The following is a 19,300-nucleotide window of genomic DNA, read 5'->3' on the forward strand; positions in this document are numbered from 1 at the left end:
AGCAATCAGTTTCCTCTAACGATTTGAGTTGCCTTAACTTATTGGGTTTTACAGCACTCAGCTGGTTTGAGTTCTCTTCATTTATTGGGTTCTACTGTGCTCAAACTGCTTTGTTTACTCAAAACAATTAAGTTCACAGTACTCAGGATCAGTTTTTGAACTTAAATGGTTTGTTGCAATCAGTTTCCTTAAACGCTTTGAGTTGCCTTAACTTATTGGGTTTTACCAACGCAATCTCACGGCAATTCGTAACTTTTTGATTTAGTGGCTAATTCGTATTGTAATGAAGCTTACGGACCTTTGGCCGCCCGAAAGGAGGCGGAGAACTGACGAGGCTTAGAATATTTTTTAATAACAGGAACGACAGCTCCTCATGGAGACTGCCAACTAAACCAAATCAAACGGACGGCAGCTCCTCAAGGATACTGCCGTCAAACTTAAAACAAAAGTAAAACAATATGTCCGGGCCCAGTCCTCTCTCTGCCTCCTCCTCTTATAGTCCAGAGCTCCTTCCATGGGATTCGAGGCCAGTGCGCGCCACAGTTTCCGTTCCCACGGCTCTTGGCCCCGCCCACTCGCCACACGTATGAATTCGTACAATCTAATTCGTACAATTTAGTACGATTTGCTCATCACCCAATGACGGTTAGGGGTGGGATTGGGTGCGACTACTGAAACTGTTTACCACTATACTGAAAAAACGTAAAATACTTACGTTTCCTCGTGAGATCAGGCTGTACATTTAAAGAAGAGGCAATGTAAATGGGGTTTAAGCAAGTAATATGCACCCTTAAGAGGTAAAGAAGCTGATGTGAGGAGTACCTTTGAATACACTGTCCAAGTGACAGGCTAATGTACGCATACAAGAACATTTTTGCACAATTTTAATTTGACAGTGTACAAAGAAATGCATAAATTGATGTCCCAGTTCTAATGTATTCTAGCCTGTAATGTATTTCTCTTCCCATGTGTGTTTGCAGTGTTGTAACCTAATGTTGGTAGAAGTCATACCTAAAGAGCCTCTGAGCTTCAGCGTGTTTCACTACAAGAATCCCAAACTTCAACACACTGTGCAGGTAAGAGATCATACTCTCACACACAGAAACAGCATGTAACTGAAGATCAGTGGTGTTATACACACACAGTGGAATGTCCAGCCTGAGGCCAGGCTTCTGACAGACAGCCAATCGCCTTGAACTTTACCCCAGTAAAACCACACCCCTCTACCACAGGCTTCAGCATGCATGAACATACACACACATAAGTGTGAGTGTGAATGATGGTACGAGTCTCGCCTTAAGCCAGTGTTGGTACATCTGACCTGTGTGTTGGACCTCAGCCTAGTAGTCATAAATGTAAAGCAGTGTGTGTGCCGCACAAACCTCAACCAACCCAATGCCAGTAAATCACATTGTCTCCTGAAGATTGGATGGCTTACTGTTATCTCAGCAGCTGATACATGCCCGATCGCATGCTCTCCTACATTTCTGTTATCACTGAAGGGGATAAATGAACTGCATTAAAGTAATGATCAAAGCTAGCTTGAGTACTGAAGCTGTACTGTTGGTTTTAACGCTCTCTGAAATGACGTGCGTCACTGGTGAGTGGCGGTTCCAGTCCATCACATCTGTTTGTTACTTTCTGATTGTGCTGACGTTCACCCAGATGATGGACGTGTTTGTTTTGATTTTGATCATTGGTGTTGACGTTCTTTGAATGTGAGATGACGTGGACACAGCAGCTCTACTGAGGTGTGTCTGCAAATGAGCTTTAAAAGTGTAGGACTGAAGAATGTATTGCAGTCCAAATATTGGACTCTCTGATGACAAAACGATGCACTTGCAGGTTTCCAGATTGATGAGTGAGTGTATCTGTTTATTGAGCGTTAAATCTGCTCACCTAATGTTTACATTTTTTGTATTATTTGCTAGTTAATAAACACCTTATGTGGGTCTGCGTCTCATTTTGAAGACTGATTCTGTCTTCGGAAGTCACATTTTCGAGACAGTCCTCGCTGCAGCCCGGAGCTTGATGACGTAGTTGTCCAAGTCTGCTACGTAGTTGACGATCGCCTACACCTGCCCCCACCCTAAACCCAACCATCACAGTAGCATGGGCACTACCTTCGTGGGCGATACAAGGTCTATTACACTACACATCCCCCTAGCCTAAACCTAACCGTACAATAGCAGTTACCTTAGTGGGTGGTACAAGGTCCACTATGTAGTTGACGATCGCCTACACCTCCCCCCACCCTAAACCCAACTGTCACAGTAGCATGGGCACTACTTTCGTGGGCGATACAAGGTCCACTACGTAGTTGACAATTGCCTACACATCCCCCTAGCCTAAACCCAACCGTCACAGTAGCATGGGCGCTACCCTAGTGGGTGGTACAAGGTCCACTACTTAGTTGATAATTGCCTACACCTACCCCTAGCCTAAACCCAACCGTCACAGGTGTAGTTACCTTAGTGGGCGGTACAAGGTCCACTATGTAGTTGACGATCGCCTACACCTCCCCCCACCCTAAACCCAACTGTCACAGTAGCATGGGCACTACTTTCGTGGGCGATACAAGGTCCACTACGTAGTTGACAATTGCCTACACATCCCCCTAGCCTAAACCCAACCGTCACAGTAGCATGGGCGCTACCCTAGTGGGTGGTACAAGGTCCACTACTTAGTTGATAATTGCCTACACCTACCCCTAGCCTAAACCCAACCGTCACAGGTGTAGTTACCTTAGTGGGCGGTACAAGGTCCACTATGTAGTTGAAAATCACCTACACCTCCCTTTACCCTAAACCCAACTGTCACAGTAGCATGGGCGCTATGTCAGTGGGCAACAAAAAGGTCTGCTATATAGTTGACGATCGCCTACACCTCACTTTACCCTAATTCCAAGCATTACAATAGCATGGGCGCTACCTTAGTGGGCGGTACAAGGTCCGCTACATAGTTGACAATCGCCAACACCTCCCCCTACCCTAAACCCAACCGTCACAGTTGCATGGGCGCTACCCTAGTGGGCAGTATAAGGACAAGCACCTACACCCCCCCTAGCCTAAACCCAATCATCACAGTAATATGGGTGCTTCCTTAATGGGCGGTATAAGGTCCGCTATGTAGTTAACGATCGCCTACGTCATCAAGCTGCAGCGAGGACATCTTGCCGCATTCACATGCATTTTTAATGGTGTATTCACATACCTTTCAAGACTGAAATTAAATATGCTGTTGTCCACCAAGGCAAACCGGGGTGCTGAAATATTATTAGGTAATCTAGCAGTGTGCAGGTTATAGAGAACTAAATAAAGACAGATATTCAACACAGAACTCTGCTCAGAAACTGACTTTAGTATTGTTTTTCAGATAAACATGTTCACTTGCATGTTTCTTAAATAACTGCAAAGATATTATGGCATTGTTATGCTTTAGGATAGTCAAATAGGTACATGCAGCACCCTTAACTTGCAGATTGTGCTGATTTATATCTGTAATTCACTTTCAGGCGAAGTCTCAACAGGATAAGAAAATGTGGGTCCTGCATCTAAAACGGCTGATCCTTGAAAACCATCCAGCCAAAATACCGGCCAAGGTTAGACACGCACACATTGTCCTGACTCTGCTTCTGTACAATATACTCAATGGTCACGCAGCTGTGGCCAAATTGAGCTGTTCACATTAACTGTGTCATGATAAAGTAGTTCACATCTCAAAGAGAACGTAAGAACTTTGAAGGAGAAGCAGAAGTTTCTGTACTTACAGAAGTGGAGGCACGGCGCCACCCAGAGGCCATTAGGTTAAGATTTACACTCAAACTCAAGTGTTTTCTCTCTCCCCACAGGCTAAGCAGGCCATTCTAGAGATGGACACGGCAAGTAAGTAATCACAGCACTACATTTGATCCTTTATTTGGCTTTAAAATTGACAGGATTTCAAACAATATATGTTTTTTTTTTAGACCACCCAAGTTTTAATCACAACTCTGATGACAAGAGAGTGAACACTAAAGAGGGTCCCTCACCCCGCAGAGTACGCAGAAAGACAGGTGAGACCCACTGCATGTACAACAACCTAACACACATTCATTCATTCATCTTCGGCTTAGTCTATTTATTAATCTGGGGTCGCCACAGCGGAATGAACCGCCGACTTATTTAGCATATGTTTTACGCAGCGGATACCCTTCCAGCTGCAACCCATCTCTGGGAAACATTCATACACACTCACTCACACACAAACACTATGGACAATTTAGCCTACCCAATTCACCTCTACCAAATGTCTTTGGACTTAAAACCCGAACACCCGGAGGAAACCCACACGGGGAAAACATGCAAACTCCACACAGAAACGCCAATTGACCCAGCTGGGGCTCGAACCAGCGACCTTCTTGCAGTGAGGCGAACATGCTAACAAACAAATAAACAAAGATCATATTTTACTGATCATCATTCTTCTTTCTCTCTGTCTCCTTATCTATAGAGCCATTATCTAAGTTACTGAAGAACTCCAAACACATCAGTAAGTAGCATGTGTTTGAAAAAAGATAGATGAGTTTGTGCTTCAAATATTGAAATAATGTTAATAAGTTAATTTTATATTTCTCTCTCTCTCTCTCTCTCTCGTTGTAGTATCCAGCCCAGATATACAGAAGGTAAAGGATACAACAATTACTAATTCATTATACCAAAGTTTCTCAATCCTGGTCCTTGCGCCGTGCATTTCGCATGTTTCTGTTTACATCAGACGTTTGTTCTAATTCAATAGCAAGTGCCCTACATAGTGGACTCCACAGGAAACTCGTCAGTTGGAAGGCAGCACGTTTCAGTCAAACAACAGTTTAGTGTGTAATACAGGCCCGGAGCCAGGGGGGGGGTTCGGGTGGTTCAGAAGACCCATCCCTCACTGACAAAGATCCAGAATTTGTCTCATTCATGAGCTCATTTGTCTTATTTTGACTGATATGCCATCATGGTGGAAAAAAAACCTGAAAAAGGCTTTCAGTCCAAGCAGAATCCTCGGTTGGCTGTTGCTTCAGTGTGACTTCAAATCAGTTTTGGCCAATGCTAACAAATATTTTTCATGAGTCCAACATCCAGCTGAGCAAGAAAACACAATCTGACGTAAAAGAAGTCATTTTTCGCTACTGTATTGTTGAGAATACATTTGTATGACCAATAAAAAATGACCAATAAAAAGGTGTGAAGCACCAAAAGCGGCCCATAATAAAATAGATTTAAATATTATCTTGGCTAAAATAGGCATAAATATATAGTCATAAAAAAATCATGAAATAGAAAATGAGGCGAATAACTGCAACAAAAAAGAACCACCCCATTCACCAGGCTGACTACGGGCATGTAATAAGTGAATTTATATTGTATTTATTCACTGGGGGTATATTAGGTCACCTTTCACACTTCTCTAGTAAGACACCGCAGGTAATGCCATTATTTAAATCTATGAATGAATGTTCTGAAGTGAAATATGGGTTTCTCATGCTCAGGTAGATATCAATGAAGCAGTAGGGACTAGGGAACAATGCACACTGCATAGGGAATGTGTCAGTCAGAACACAGCATGCATGCAGCTCTTCTAACAAGCTGCTCATCTAAATCAGCTGTGTTAAATAAGAGAGATATGCAAAATATGCTGAGCGGTGGGGCGCGAGGACCAGGTTTTGGTGCATTATTCAAATCTGATGTGATTTCTCTGAGAAGTATTTTTTAAAACTTGCATTTGTTCCACACAGCGCTCGAGTTTTGGGGTCACACTGCTGTCACCAGTGGCTAGTTTGGGTTCTATAGGCCGATCCCGCAGTCTAGTCAGCGAATCACAGGAGTCTTTGGACCCCGGTGACCACAGTGATGTAGACGACGAGCCGAACACGCAGGATGCTGATGATGAGGACGACACTGGATTGGTTAGTCTGATCTGACATTTGATGTTTAGTTTCATCCATATCACCTGTTTCTGAGTGAGCCTATGGGTTTATATGACACTTTGGGCCTGTTTAAAACTGATCACATTATGCACTTTTTCTGTATGGATAGCCATCTAAAACACATTGAAGATGTATATAAATCTGATCAAATGAAATACAAAGCTTTCTGTTATCTACATATAAAATAAGATATACAGCTTACTTTTTTTATTGAGTATTATTTAAATGACATCTGTTGTATCTGATGGTCTAGTCGATTAACCTAATTAAATTTGAATACAGCATAGAATTTGAAGAGTGAAATCAGATCCATTTAACGGAGATGCATTTATGTGGTCAAGTGTTAATGGAAATGTTTTTACAAATCTAAGCTAAAAAACACACATGAAGTGACAAGGTGTAAACAGGCCCTTTAGGTTTATGAAACTGTGTCTCACAATTACTAAGCCAAACCTTTTCAAATAATATGGCTGCTTTTCAAAAACTAATTCTTAATAAATAATAAAAGTTAAATACAGTAGTCAACATTTGAAGTGGATTTAAATCATAAAAAAATGGGTGTTGTTTAATAGTTTTAGGACAACTGATGAAAGTTGATGATCCACTTCAAATGTTGACTACTGGATATACTTAATAAGTGGATAATAAATGGATAATAAGTGGATAAAGGATTTAGGATCTGAGCTGCCAACATGATGACGTGTTCAGTATTTGATATCTCTGCTGTGATTGATATTACGCTAACAGTCTAATCTTAAGTAGTTCTAGCCTGTTTTGTAAATTAGTAATAAAAGTGCAACTGTTTTTTTTTATTATTATTATTATTTCTACTTGCTAAATGGAAAAATAATTAGAGATTAAAGGCACATCTACCCTGCTAAAAAATCCAGCTTAAATCAGCATGATTTCCATGATGGTGCACGCTGGCTTATGTTGGTTAGAGCTGACACCGCTCTGGTCTTAAGCAAAATTCAGTTCAGCACTGCCAAAGTTCCATGTTGGTGACTAGATATTAGATTTTTCATCAGAATAGTGAACCAAATATATATACAGTTGAAGTCAGAATTATTAGCCTCCCTGAATTATTATTTTTTCCAAATTTCTGTTTAACAGCAAGAAAAAAAAATTCAACACATTCCTAAGCATAATAGTTTTAATAACTAATTTCTAATTTCTGATTTATTTTATCTTTGTCATGATGACAGTAAATAATATTAGACTTGATATTCTTCAAGACACTTCTGTACAGCTTAAAGTGACATTTAAAGGCTTAACTAGGTTAACTAGGTTAACTAGGCAGGTTAGGGTAATTAGGGAAGATATTGTGTGACAATGGTTTGTTCTGTAGACTATCAGAAAAATATGTAGCTTAAAGGGGCTAATAATTTTGACCTTAAAATGGTTCTTAAAAAATTAAAAACTGCTTTAATTCTAGCCGAAATAAAACAAGACTTTCTCTAGAAGAAAAAATATTATCAGACACCCTGTGAAAATTTCCTTGCTCTGTTAAACATCATTTGGGAAATATTTAAAAACTTCAAAGAGGGGCTAATAATTGTGACTTCAACACAGCAATGTCCTGACTATTCCTTAGTACTGTATTGCAAAGACAAGCAACACTCTCATTTTAAATGCAAAGCTTTGGTTTATGTTTGATTGATTATGAATAATGTTCTAAAATTTAACAATTGTGCAAGCAGAGCTCTGGGGGAAAGCTGAGAGTGCCGGGAAAAGGAAGCCGAAAGAGACTAAACCAGCAAGTGTCAGTGGACAGCATTGAACAGTGGAGAAACAATGACCTCACCCACGCAGACCTCCAGGTAAGAACATGGTGAACGTTTTAAGCATTTCATTCTTTCTATCTGTCATTCAGCAACATGTCTTAAGTAATGTTGGAGTGTTTTTGCAAGCAGACCATTGCAAAAAGCACTGGAGGTCATTTTATCTTTAGATTTAAATGTGATATAGTAATCATGTTTTGAAAACTTGATGAATTTAATCCCACTTTCCAGCCTTAATCTTATGCATGCTAAAAGTGCTTATTTTCTGCATTTTCTGTTTATTCAGACTGCTAAACAGTCGCTGCAAAATAAGGTCATCACCCCACCTATCCTGCGGGTGACTGCACCTCCCGAATCAGATGGAGATGAACACCTCCGTGCCATGTTGGGAACAGGACAGGCACCTGCTTTCTGCAATATTTGGACAGATCATCGAGTCCGAAGGGCTATGTTTCCCACCCGCCAAAAGAGTTTTCAAATCGATGACGATGAAGACATCTATCAGATGTTCCTGCCAACAGAGAATGAAGTAAGCAGTCATGATGCCGAGAGTGACCATGAGACTGCTGATCATCCGGAAAGACCCTGCAGCTGGCATGTAGAACCGACAAAAACATCACGGCTAGGTCTTCCAGGTAGAGGAGTCCTTCGCAGGGCCAACAGCTTTGGAGAAGAGCCGAGTGGGCAAGAAATTCCTACTAAGCAATCCCTGGAAGAGGAAGAGATCAATAACCAGACTGAGTCTTCAAGCAATGAAATCTCAGGGTCATCGTCCGCCGAGCAGTTAACAGCTGATGATATCGAGAATGTTTATGACAACATTAGTTTTGAGGAGCTTCAAGCCATGGGACTTATCCGAAAGGATCAAGTTAACCATGCCGTTCCTGAGGTCAAACCTATGATAGCACCACAAGTTATTATAACTCCAACTGAGACGGAGAGTTCATGTGGCAGCAATAGGTCTTCTGGGCAGGAGGGGGAGCCGTTTGAGACTTGCGAGCTGCAAATTGTTGAGAATGAGGAGAATGTTTATGACACTATTGTCTTTCAGGAGTGCCCGGTTATTGCAGCTCCCTCGGATGAGGGAAAACCAGCCATTGTACTGAGATCTGAGGCTGATATTATAGCTACCCAGAATTCAGGAGGGTTTGTATCTGAGGAAAACCTTTGTACTAAAACTAAGACTGACTTTGAGCATCCGCACGTTCCCTCAGACATTGAAACATCTCAGCTGTCCTCAGCTGATAATACACTGGAGCAAGTGGATGAGATCTGGACGGATTTGGAAAACTACATTCGAAAGAATGAAAAGAAACCAGACAAACTTCCAGCTGCATTTCCTGTAAGTGGAACAGATGCGACGTGTAAAACAAAAGACTCTCCCAAAAAATCTCGTGATTCCCCACACAAAGCCCAAAAATCACACAACTCCCCAAGTAAAACAATAAGGTTGCAACAAAAGGATAATGATTCCCAATTTAAAGCACAAGAATCTCCAAGTAAGAAAGCAAATTCTGCACAAAGATCAAGTGATTCTCCATGTAAATTACCCTTAAAAACCATCCCTGCTGGTACATCTGGTTCCCCCAACCCACCAGCCTCTAAGCCCCCTCCAGCTCTCCAGATCCCTATCATCAACCTTCCAGAAAGTACTTTGGATGAAAATGATGGAGCATCTTCTCCTGCAGCACCTTCCATCCCTCTGCCCCCGACCCCTGAGCCTCAGCCGGGCACGGTGAAGAGCATTCGCAATAAACTCGCAAGATTAAGCAGTGGGAGCTTTCGGGATGATGATGACATCCCTTCACCAAAGGACTCAGAGCTTCATGTCCTGTTTAGTAGCCTTGACGCTGGATCTTCCCATCTGCTGCTTAGTCCGGAAGCTGGCGACCAGTTTCTTGACCTTGGGGAAAAAAGCAAGAACAGAGTATTCCTCATGGCTAGGCAGTACAGTCAGAAGATCAAAAAGGCCAATCAGTTGCTGAAGATGAAGAGCATGGACCATGAACCCAGTTGTGCTAAGCTCAAGCTCAGCAAACAAAAGGACCTGGCAGCCATACTGGAGGAGAAGAAACAAGGTGGCAGCGCAATTGGTAAGACATCAATTGCTAATGTTATTCTTTCTTTATTCTAAAATGTTTGTTGATGCAAAACTGAAAATAAAACTTCCTTTTTCTCTGCTTAGGTGCAAGAATAGCAGAGTACTCGCATTTGTATGAACATGTGGTTTTTAAGGGTTCTCCAAGCGGTACTCCAATGCTGAAGTCATCTATCAGTCTTGCCGGCCCGCATCCACTTTTCCCCAGCACCTCTTCATCCCCATCCTTATCTGAGAGCTTGACTCAAGATGACTGGTTAAACTGCACATATAGTAACGGAGAACTTGCTGACTTTGTGTCGTGGCCAGCAGAAACTTCAACCCCACAGCGAGGAATGACCCCTGCTAGTTCTAGTCCTGCACTGAAGAACCTTCCACCTACTCCTAGCACTCCTCCCAATCAGCGCTGGAGTGCTTGTGTGACACCAAGTAAAGATGACTCTGAACACATTTACAGTTCAATTGGACCAAGGAGCGCTAAGGTGTCCTCCTCTAATCGTTGCAAGTCCTCATCTTCATTGATAGAGCAAACTGAAAAGGTGAGCAGCAAGGGTCAGTGTGCTGGGATGTGGGAGGGGAACGGTAAAGAACCAAGGACACAAGTGCCTCGTCAGCACAGCCTTCCTGAATGTCCAGTCCAAGGGAAATCAGAGCCCTCGACGCCATGTGATATTACACTGCGGGACTCACAGCAAATCCTGGTGCTGAACAGGCAGGCACCACTGAATGCTCAAAGTGCCACTGAGAATTATCTTGCCAACTTTAAAGATGACGGAGACGACGACGATGATTATGTAGAGATCCGTTCTGAAGATGAGGGTGAAGAGCAGAAGAAAGAATTGCCCGGAACTGCTGGCAGCATGCAAACTCTTGTGAAAGGACAGCAGGTTTCCACTAGCGCTGATTTGGGATACATGTGGAATGATCCGGATTGCAGCCAGCAAGGTTTAAATCAACCCACTATTGTTCAGTCACTGAGGGATAAGTTCCAGTGTCTTGGGTCAAGCAGTATTGTATAGGAAGCATGAATGATGGACAGCGGATCACATGCATAGCAAGGAGGGGATAAGACACAACAAAATTAAACTTGCACATGGAACATGTTACAAAACTTTAAGACACAACATAAAGCACATGAACATTTTAACTGCAATTCATTGTACTTTACTGAGCTCAGTGCACTCAACAATAACACGAAATGACTTAGCAATACTCTGCTCATCTCTACTCTTAAACAGTAAGATCTAAACAAGAACACTGTACACAACACGTCAAATGATTTAATTTCTTTCTCTTTTCCTTAATATGAAGAAGCAATATCACAAGACTTTCAGTGTAAAGGTGAGATTATGACTCTAAGTTTTACAAAGGTGCAAAGGGACGCGTAAAGGCTGATTTATACTTCTGCGTCAAGCGCAAACGCATGGTCCGGCACAGCCTTCGCATGGTCACAAAGCCCTTGCCGTGGCTGACGACAACACTGATGCGCACTACACGTCACAACGATGTGTAGCACAAGCTCTTTGATTGGTCAGCTCTCTTGATTGGCAGCGGGGACGAGTGTGGGCGGTGCTGAGAGCCGCGAGCCCGATAGAGCGAGTGTTTACAAGTGTGAAGGAGCTCCAGATGGAAACTTTAGTTTTGTGTTTACCTTATGATTAAAGTTGTTGCACGTCTGCCGATTCCCCCCTCTGAATGAGCAAGTTTGAGCTACTTGTACATTAAGGTGGCATTCATAAAAAACAAAACAGCCGCATAGAAACTCGACCCAGACGAACATAAAAACCTGCTGCCAAATAGTGTTTCAGAATAATTCCTTTCATTTATATAGCGCTTTTCTAGACACTCAAAGCGCTTTACACAGTGGGAGGGGATCTCCTCATCCACCACTAGTGTGCAGCATCCACCAGGAAGCCAGTTATGATATGGGGATGGTTAGGAGGCCATGATGGACAGAGGCCAGTGGGCAAATTTGGCCAGGATGCAGGGGTTAAACCCCTACTCTTTTTTTAAAGAACATCCTAGGATTTTTCACAACCACAAAGAGTCGAGAGCTCGGTTTAACGTCTCATCCGAAAGACGGCACTCAATGCGCAGTATAAAGTCCCCTTCGCTATACTGGGGCGTTAGGACCCACAAAGACCACAGGTCGGGCGCCCCCTGCTGGCCTCACTAACACCACTTCCGGCAGCAACCTAGCTTTCCCATGTGGTCTCCCATTCAGGTACTGCCCTGCTTAGCTTCAGTGGGCGTTTTTTTTTTTGCAGGGCAACACAAACAGCATGCACAAGTAAATGCAAGACTACATTCAAGGCAGGTCCAGTGGGTCACGGCGGTCACTCGACGCAGAATTATAAACTAGCCTTAATTCAGAAAAGCAAGAAAATGAAAGAATAACATTGGGAACAGGGGCTTGAATCATACTCACAACTTATTTCTCTCTGTAACGGTTACAATATTCTCAAACTACTGGTTGTAATATTCTAGAACATGTACTGTATATAAATGTCGCCATACACGCTTAGGTAAGCCAAAAAAGGCACACGACTGGTGATTCTTATTAAATTACCTGACATTATTTCTGCGTAAACATGTTGATGGTTACTTAAGGCAATAATTAAATATTTTCATATTAATTGTGTAGAAGCAAGTGATTTTGGTCATGTAAGTGGCTGCATCAACAGGAAACTATCAGCCATTCAGTGTGTAACTTGTAATATTTGCATGCCAGATTTTCTCCAGGCCAATAATACATAGAATCCATATATATTTTACTATGCTGTAAATTAGATATAGACATAGATTTATCCGAATGTAAAATTGTAAGTATATTTAAAAGGTGATTGGATTTTGCTAAGATCCTAGGTACAATATACCGCGCCTCAGACATCAGTAATTACTTAATTTTTGTTAATGTCAGGATTATGGCTAGAAATTGTAAGTGGCTAAAAATAGTTTATAATTTATAATGAGTTAATTTTAGGGTAATCAGATTGTGTTTCAGGAGACAATGATGGAGAAATGGGGGTGTCAAAAATGTACTGTAATTATTTGATGTAAACTACAGTTCAGTAAAGTCTGTTATCTGATCCTTTAGTGAAGTTTATTTATAAACTAATTTCGAGAGGATCACATGCTTATGATTGCTTGCAGCCGGTCCCGCATTATCCAATGTAGGATTCACCAATCAGATGATTCCTAAGCCACTATAAATACCCTAAGTGCCATATAACAGCCATCTTCGTTTTGAAGAATCCCCCCTTCCACCCCTACTCCTCCTCCTTTCCTAGATGGGTGGCACAGTGGCCTAGTTGTTAGCACTGTTGCTTTACATAAAGAAAGTCGCTGGTTCTAGTCCTCAACAAGCCAGTCGACGATTCTGTGCGGAGTTTACACGTTCTCCCTGTGCTCACGTGGGTTTTTCCCGGGTTTCCCGGTTTCCTCCCACCGACCAAAATCATGCAACTTAAGTTAATTGACTAATCCAAATCAGCACTATAGATATTCTCCTAGTAAGTAGCTATCTCCTAAGAGCAATCACTATCTGTTCATAGCTACTAAAGCAGGGAAGTTCTGGAGATCTACCTGAGCTCAAACTCCCCTCTCACCTTGCAAATGGGAGGGAGCCCCGGGCTCGAGGATCTCACGAGCTCAGGGCTCTCTCCCGGGACAGCATGCCAAACAAGCTTAATAATCAATCATCAGCTAAGTGTGAACTCTTGAAATTGTGTTTAGTGTTTAAGATGCTCGCCATTGGCTGTCCTCACCCTGTCTCCGCCTTCAAACTACACACTGGTTGGCTCACACACTTTCATCTCATAATTAGATGTGTGAATTTACCTATTTATTTACTTCAAGTTATTTTGTTTTACTTCCCCACAATTTTCAGATGTTTCCATTTGATGAAACATTATTTATTATGTTTAAAATTGTTGTTCAGCTGGTTTGACTTTGAAAACAGGTTTAAAATGTGCTGTGAATATTGCAGTTTTTTTTTTGCAAAAGCATTGTTCAGATATATTACCTTATCAAACTGTTACACTGAAATAGGACATCACCTAACCATGACACTAAGTAGTACCAGTGTAAATAGACTCAATTGAAATGTGTATGGAAGCATTGAATGAAGTATGTTTATATAGTGTTTTTTTCCTTTTTTATTTAGTTGTACATTTGTTTTTCTGTTTCACTGGTGGGGACAGTTATCCATTGAAATTGTTACTTTTGCACTTTCCCTCCTTTTAAACATTCTGTTTGTAAAGATGTACATTTCCATCTGTTTTCATGATCTTAATTTAAGTTGTCTTTTTTTTATATATAACTTCCTATAGTAACTGGTCGAAGATGTATTGTAGGAAACAAATAAACCTTCTAAACTGCTTTTGTCTCCATGTTTGCCATCACAAAGTTAACCGTTTGTCTATTGCTCATCTTTTTTTAAGCAATCTATTTTTAGTTCAACTCTGTTTTTCATTGATAGATATAAGTCGGTGAGCCACAGCACCAAGTACATTGAATCAGACATCAACTGCTCCAATAGCAGCAGAACACAATTTGCTCACCTTTTCTTTCTCTCTGAATAAAGCAATTCAGTAACACTCATTCATTTTTCGCTTAGTCACGTTACAAATCCAGGGTCGCCACTGCGGAATGAACTGAAAACTTATCCAGCATATGTTGGGATGCCCTTCCAGCTGCAACCCATCACTGGGAAACATCCATACACACTTATTCACACACACATACACTACAGACATTTTAGCTTACCCAATTCCCCTATAGCGCATGTCTTTGAACTGTGGGAGAAACCGGAGCACCCGGAGGAAACCCACGCCAACACAGGTTTCAAAATGAAATATTATTTAACTGAAATAACATTTGTATAATAGAAATAAAAGCCTTTGTTTCACTTCCTCTGGCATTTAAAGGGACAGCTCATCCAAAAATGAAAATGTTGTAATCATTTACACATCCTCCACTTGTTCCAAACCTTTCTTGCGAAGTTGTTTCCAATGTGATGAACACAAAGGAAGATATACTCACGAATGAGGGGGAAAAACAGGCATTGACTTCCATTTTCCTACTACACTGTCAGAAAAAATGTGCAAAATTTGTACCTTTAGGGGTACAATGGCTTGTCACTGGGGCAGTACCCTCAAGGGTACACCTGTTGTACCCTTTCACATGGGTACATATTTGTACCCTAGCAATATGTACCTTAATGGGTCAAATATGTACCTCTGCTGATTAATTTGTACCTTACTTGGGCTATGGTACAATAATGTACCTTTAAAAAAGGTACAATTTATCCTCCATAGGGATTAATTTTGTACCCTTTCATTTCAGAATTGTACTCCATACACATTAAATTTCATTTATCACATTTATTAAACATTAAATATCAACATTTTTACAGGATGAATGTTTAAACATTACATTATTTTAAAAGAATAAAAAGCAATATTTTTCCATGAGTACAAACTGCACGATAATTGTACTTTTATACTTGTAACATTATCACAAACACTCATTGAAAGATTCAAAACAATTACATTGTCATCTTTTTAGAAGATGAAAGTTTTAAACTATCACAATGTCATACCAGATGCATAAACTTAAAAAATAGCTGCTTAAACATTTTAAAACATTTTATGAAACAGCAAAAAAGCTTAATATTATTTTTAACACCAGTACATCCCATTTCACTGAGCATTTTTACCAATGTAACAAAGTAATCTTTCTAAAACAGCACTAGACCTCATGAAGTACATTTTTGCTAGTGCACTGCACTCTACATTTTTCTAAAAGCATCAAGAATCTCAAAGCAATCTTTTTCCATACAGTAAATTGAAACATGTCACTTACTGTATACCCTTAATCATTTTAGATCTCAAAAACACATTTGATCAAACAGTATTACACATTTGATTTAAAATTTCTAAACTTTCCTAAACAGTTTATCAGCAGAGTATGTTTCAAGAGCCTGAAAGTCCATCTGTCTTGGTTTATAACACCCCATTCAAAGTCAACTTCTAGTGTATTTGCATGGAAATATGAATCATACAACAGCAGTATTATAAACTTGCCACACAGAAACCAGTGCAGTATTGACATTTAAAATGTATTTCATTAGGAAAGAGTCATTTCTACTCCATTAGCAGTCTCACATGCACACGAAAACAGTTCAATTTGAACACCTGAATGTGTCAATCTCATCAAGGATGTTGGGCGGAAAAAATTCTTAGCATTGTGTCATCTTGTGCTTCTCAGTTGATTTGGGCAATGTTATTGAAATGTCTATAGCTGCTAGTCTTAAATTACTGATGCACAGACTCGAAACGCATGCACCAAAGTAAATGCAAAGATCCAAGCATTGCTGTTTGATGCAGATCCAGCAATACCAGTTCTCTCGGACAGCTGCACTGAGTTGTTTTTCTTGTAATTTTGGATCTCCATCTTCACACCGTTGCTGATGTTCAAATTTAAATTGTTGTTCCATCTTGGGGAGTTGCTGATGTTCATCCTTTGCATTCTTTATGTAGCGTGGATAAGCCAAGTTGAAAACACAGTAAACGGCGAAGGATGTAATAATGCCTTTTAACTCCTATTCTCCAACACTTTGCAAAGGACTTTCAACCATCTGTAGAGGTGGGTATGGAGCATCATCATCATCCCACTGTGAAAAGAAAAAGAACAAAGACATCAATAAACAATGTAAAATCTGTCAGAACTGCATAACATCTATCAGAGTATTACAAAGTGTTTAACCAACAGTACCCAAACCTCTTCCAGTGTAATTACTGTAAGCAATCAACTTCTCTTTAAAGATATGGGGGAGCAGAATTAGAGCAGCACGAAAGTCTGAATCTATTGTAAAATAAAATCATCCATTCATTTATTTTATTTTCGGCTTAGTCCCTTTATTAATCTGGGGTCGCCACAGCGGAATGAACCGCCAACTTATCTAGCATGCGTTTAACGCAGCGGATGCCCTTCTAGCTGCAACCCATCACTGGAAAACACCCATACACACTTATTCACACACATACATATGGCCAATTTAGCTTACCCAATCCACATGTAGCACGTCTTTGGACTTGTGGAAAAACCGGAGCACCCGGAGGAAACCCACGCCAACAAGGGGAGAACATGCAAACTCCACACAGAAATGCCAACTGACCCAGCCGAGTCTCGAACCAGCAACCTTCTTGATGTGAGGCGATCGTGCTACCCACTGCGCCACCTTAAAATAAAATAAAGACAAATAATGAAGTACTCTTAAATAATTTAATAATATAAAGTTTTTAAAATAAAGAAAAAAAATATTGGAACCTTTAGCAAATGCTGACTAAAAGATATTTAATGTATTTTTATGAATTACATTTTTTTTAAGAAAAACATTGAGAAATGTTCTCTATATAAAGGGTTTGTATATAAGGCCTATGAGTTTGAACTTGCTAAATGAAGCTTGAAAAGGCACTTAATGATCCCATCCAAGAAATAAAGGTTTGATCTAGCAAAATTATTGTTTATGTAAGTTTTATGTTATTACCTGTTGTATCATCTGCAAACTTCTATTCTCTTGCTTTTTTGTAGACTTTGGCCAGTGGAGATGCTTTTTTCTTAATCAAGCTCAGGCACCTTTAGCACAAGCTGTCCTTGAAGCTCTGACTTGGTTGGAGATGGTAGATGAATGCAATCAGTCAGGTTCACCATGACTATAATAAAGAAAAAGGAAATTAGTGATTCACTTTAAATAAAAACTATATCTAATATTCTGTGTTGCCATTTCCCTTTAGTTATCACTCAACATATAGTTGTAAGCTTGAATGCACATATGTGTTCACCACAAAGCTTAAAAATTAAAATGTTTTTATAATAGTCATAACATTTATAATAGTCATTTGATCCTACACTTTGGCTTATACTGACATAAAACATTTAATTTAAACTGAGAACTGATTTAAAATGTGGGATCTCACTGACAAGGGTGTCTTTAATAAAGGGTCACACACCTTATTTCACTGGATACGCAGGACATTCACATTACCCTCAAAAGATGATGCATCCTCACCAATTGCAGGAATCACCTATTGGATCAAATATAAGTCCATAATAATGACAATCATAAAAATTCAAACTTAACTTTAACACTTCACTTTACAGTTCATAGAAAAAGGGAGATTAAATTGAAGACTGCACAATGAATTCCTGGGCAAAAAGTATACACACACACACACACACACACACACATATATATATATATATATATATATATATATATATATATATATATATATATATATATGTGTGTGTGTGTGTTATAAATTATATATATATATATATAATTATTATTATTATTAACATACAGATGAAAGACAAAATACTAAATACTTACGTTATTACACTACTGCTTCCTCGTTCACTTCATTTACTGAAATAAAAAAAATCATGATCGGTGTGAACTTGAGGTTAATGCAAACAAAAAAAAGCTTTAATTTAGCAACTTAAAGGTTTGATAAAGACCTGCACCTCGATCTAACACGACAGATGATTAGGACTCTCTTGAACATGCGTTTATAACGTTATTTAAATATGTAACGTTGCAAAATACAACGGCTATAAACGAACGTGGGTCGAGATATGCATAAACTAATGTTATATTGTTTCAGACATAAAGGGGACAGGCATTCACTTCACTCCTGTCCGGAGTGAACATGAACGTTAGCATGAACGTTAGCTTCCCAACTCTAAGGAAATTCTGAATTTATAAATAACGTATGCAATAAAGGCTTAACAACATTATCCAAACAAAACAAAATGTGTTTGAACTGTTTCTCTGGACGTTTCACCGCTGTTTTTTCAGCGTCTCGAGCTCTTTCTCATGGCCAGGTTATGTGAAAAATCATATTTTCATTTCTGGTCAACCTTAAATTACAAAAGGGTCCCCTCACGCGGCAGGTAACTCGACGGTAATCTTAACTAAGTTACATACACAAGGCAAAGTAACGTCAATTATGAATTGAATATGACCCAACAGATATTTACAATAAGTTATTTAACATTAAACGTACCTGCAAATGTCTGTGCTTCGTCTTCACGAGCGTATTCCAGCTTCTTTGAGTCCTTCAGGTCCATCCTCCGTCGGCGGCGAGAAGAGCGTCAGAATAGCAGTGCAACAGCTGGAGATTAACCGTCGCACGTAATCAGCTGGCATTATGAATGCACGGCGCGGGCAAAAATCCTATTGGACAACACGAATTCAAATCTGCTGGCTGCCTGCTAATGCTAAGCGAAAGTCAATGGATAATCCCCGCTTTGCAGACCCGCAAGTTTTAAAAAAATATAATCTAATGTGTCACAAAATGTAGTTTTAAGAGTATTTCAGGCGAGAATGTAGTTGTTTTAAACTCGAATCGGCAGTTCATTTAAAAAGACAGCGCTTCTTTGACAATGTGCTTCAGTGAA

General features: G+C 40.1%; 1 protein-coding gene and 1 long non-coding RNA gene across 9 annotated transcripts in view; one reads left to right on the plus strand and one right to left on the minus strand.

The window, feature by feature from the left end:
- The window catches only part of LOC101886810 (pleckstrin homology domain-containing family G member 1), an 86,944-nt gene extending 72,732 nt beyond the window's left edge, over positions 1-14,212 (plus strand). For 4 of the 8 annotated variants that reach the window (XM_073939669.1, XM_021469871.3, XM_021469870.3 and 1 more), the window contains 10 exons: positions 981-1,076; positions 3,515-3,601; positions 3,851-3,884; positions 3,968-4,054; positions 4,492-4,530; positions 4,641-4,663; positions 5,762-5,932; positions 7,654-7,773; positions 8,021-9,827; positions 9,920-14,212. In XM_073939669.1, the coding sequence (XP_073795770.1) occupies positions 981-1,076; positions 3,515-3,601; positions 3,851-3,884; positions 3,968-4,054; positions 4,492-4,530; positions 4,641-4,663; positions 5,762-5,932; positions 7,654-7,773; positions 8,021-9,827; positions 9,920-10,851 (3,396 nt within the window). In that variant the 3' untranslated portion in view covers positions 10,852-14,212. The remainder of the gene's footprint in view (positions 1-980; positions 1,077-3,514; positions 3,602-3,850; positions 3,885-3,967; positions 4,055-4,491; positions 4,531-4,640; positions 4,664-5,761; positions 5,933-7,653; positions 7,774-8,020; positions 9,828-9,919) is intronic. The other 4 variants (XM_073939672.1, XM_073939673.1, XM_073939670.1 and 1 more) reach the window with 1 other exon arrangement.
- Positions 14,213-15,201: 989 nt separating this feature from the next.
- On the minus strand, positions 15,202-19,023 carry LOC101885708 (uncharacterized). The gene is made up of 6 exons (XR_224415.6): positions 18,907-19,023; positions 18,231-18,266; positions 17,848-17,922; positions 17,385-17,550; positions 16,902-17,075; positions 15,202-16,508 (listed from the first exon to the last, which is right to left on the minus strand). It is a non-coding gene; the product is annotated as an uncharacterized lncRNA (long non-coding RNA).
- Positions 19,024-19,300: the final 277 nt, after the last annotated feature.

Source organism: Danio rerio, chromosome 23 (assembly GCF_049306965.1).
Source record: "Danio rerio strain Tuebingen ecotype United States chromosome 23, GRCz12tu, whole genome shotgun sequence".
Classification (NCBI taxonomy): Eukaryota; Metazoa; Chordata; class Actinopteri; order Cypriniformes; family Danionidae; genus Danio; species Danio rerio.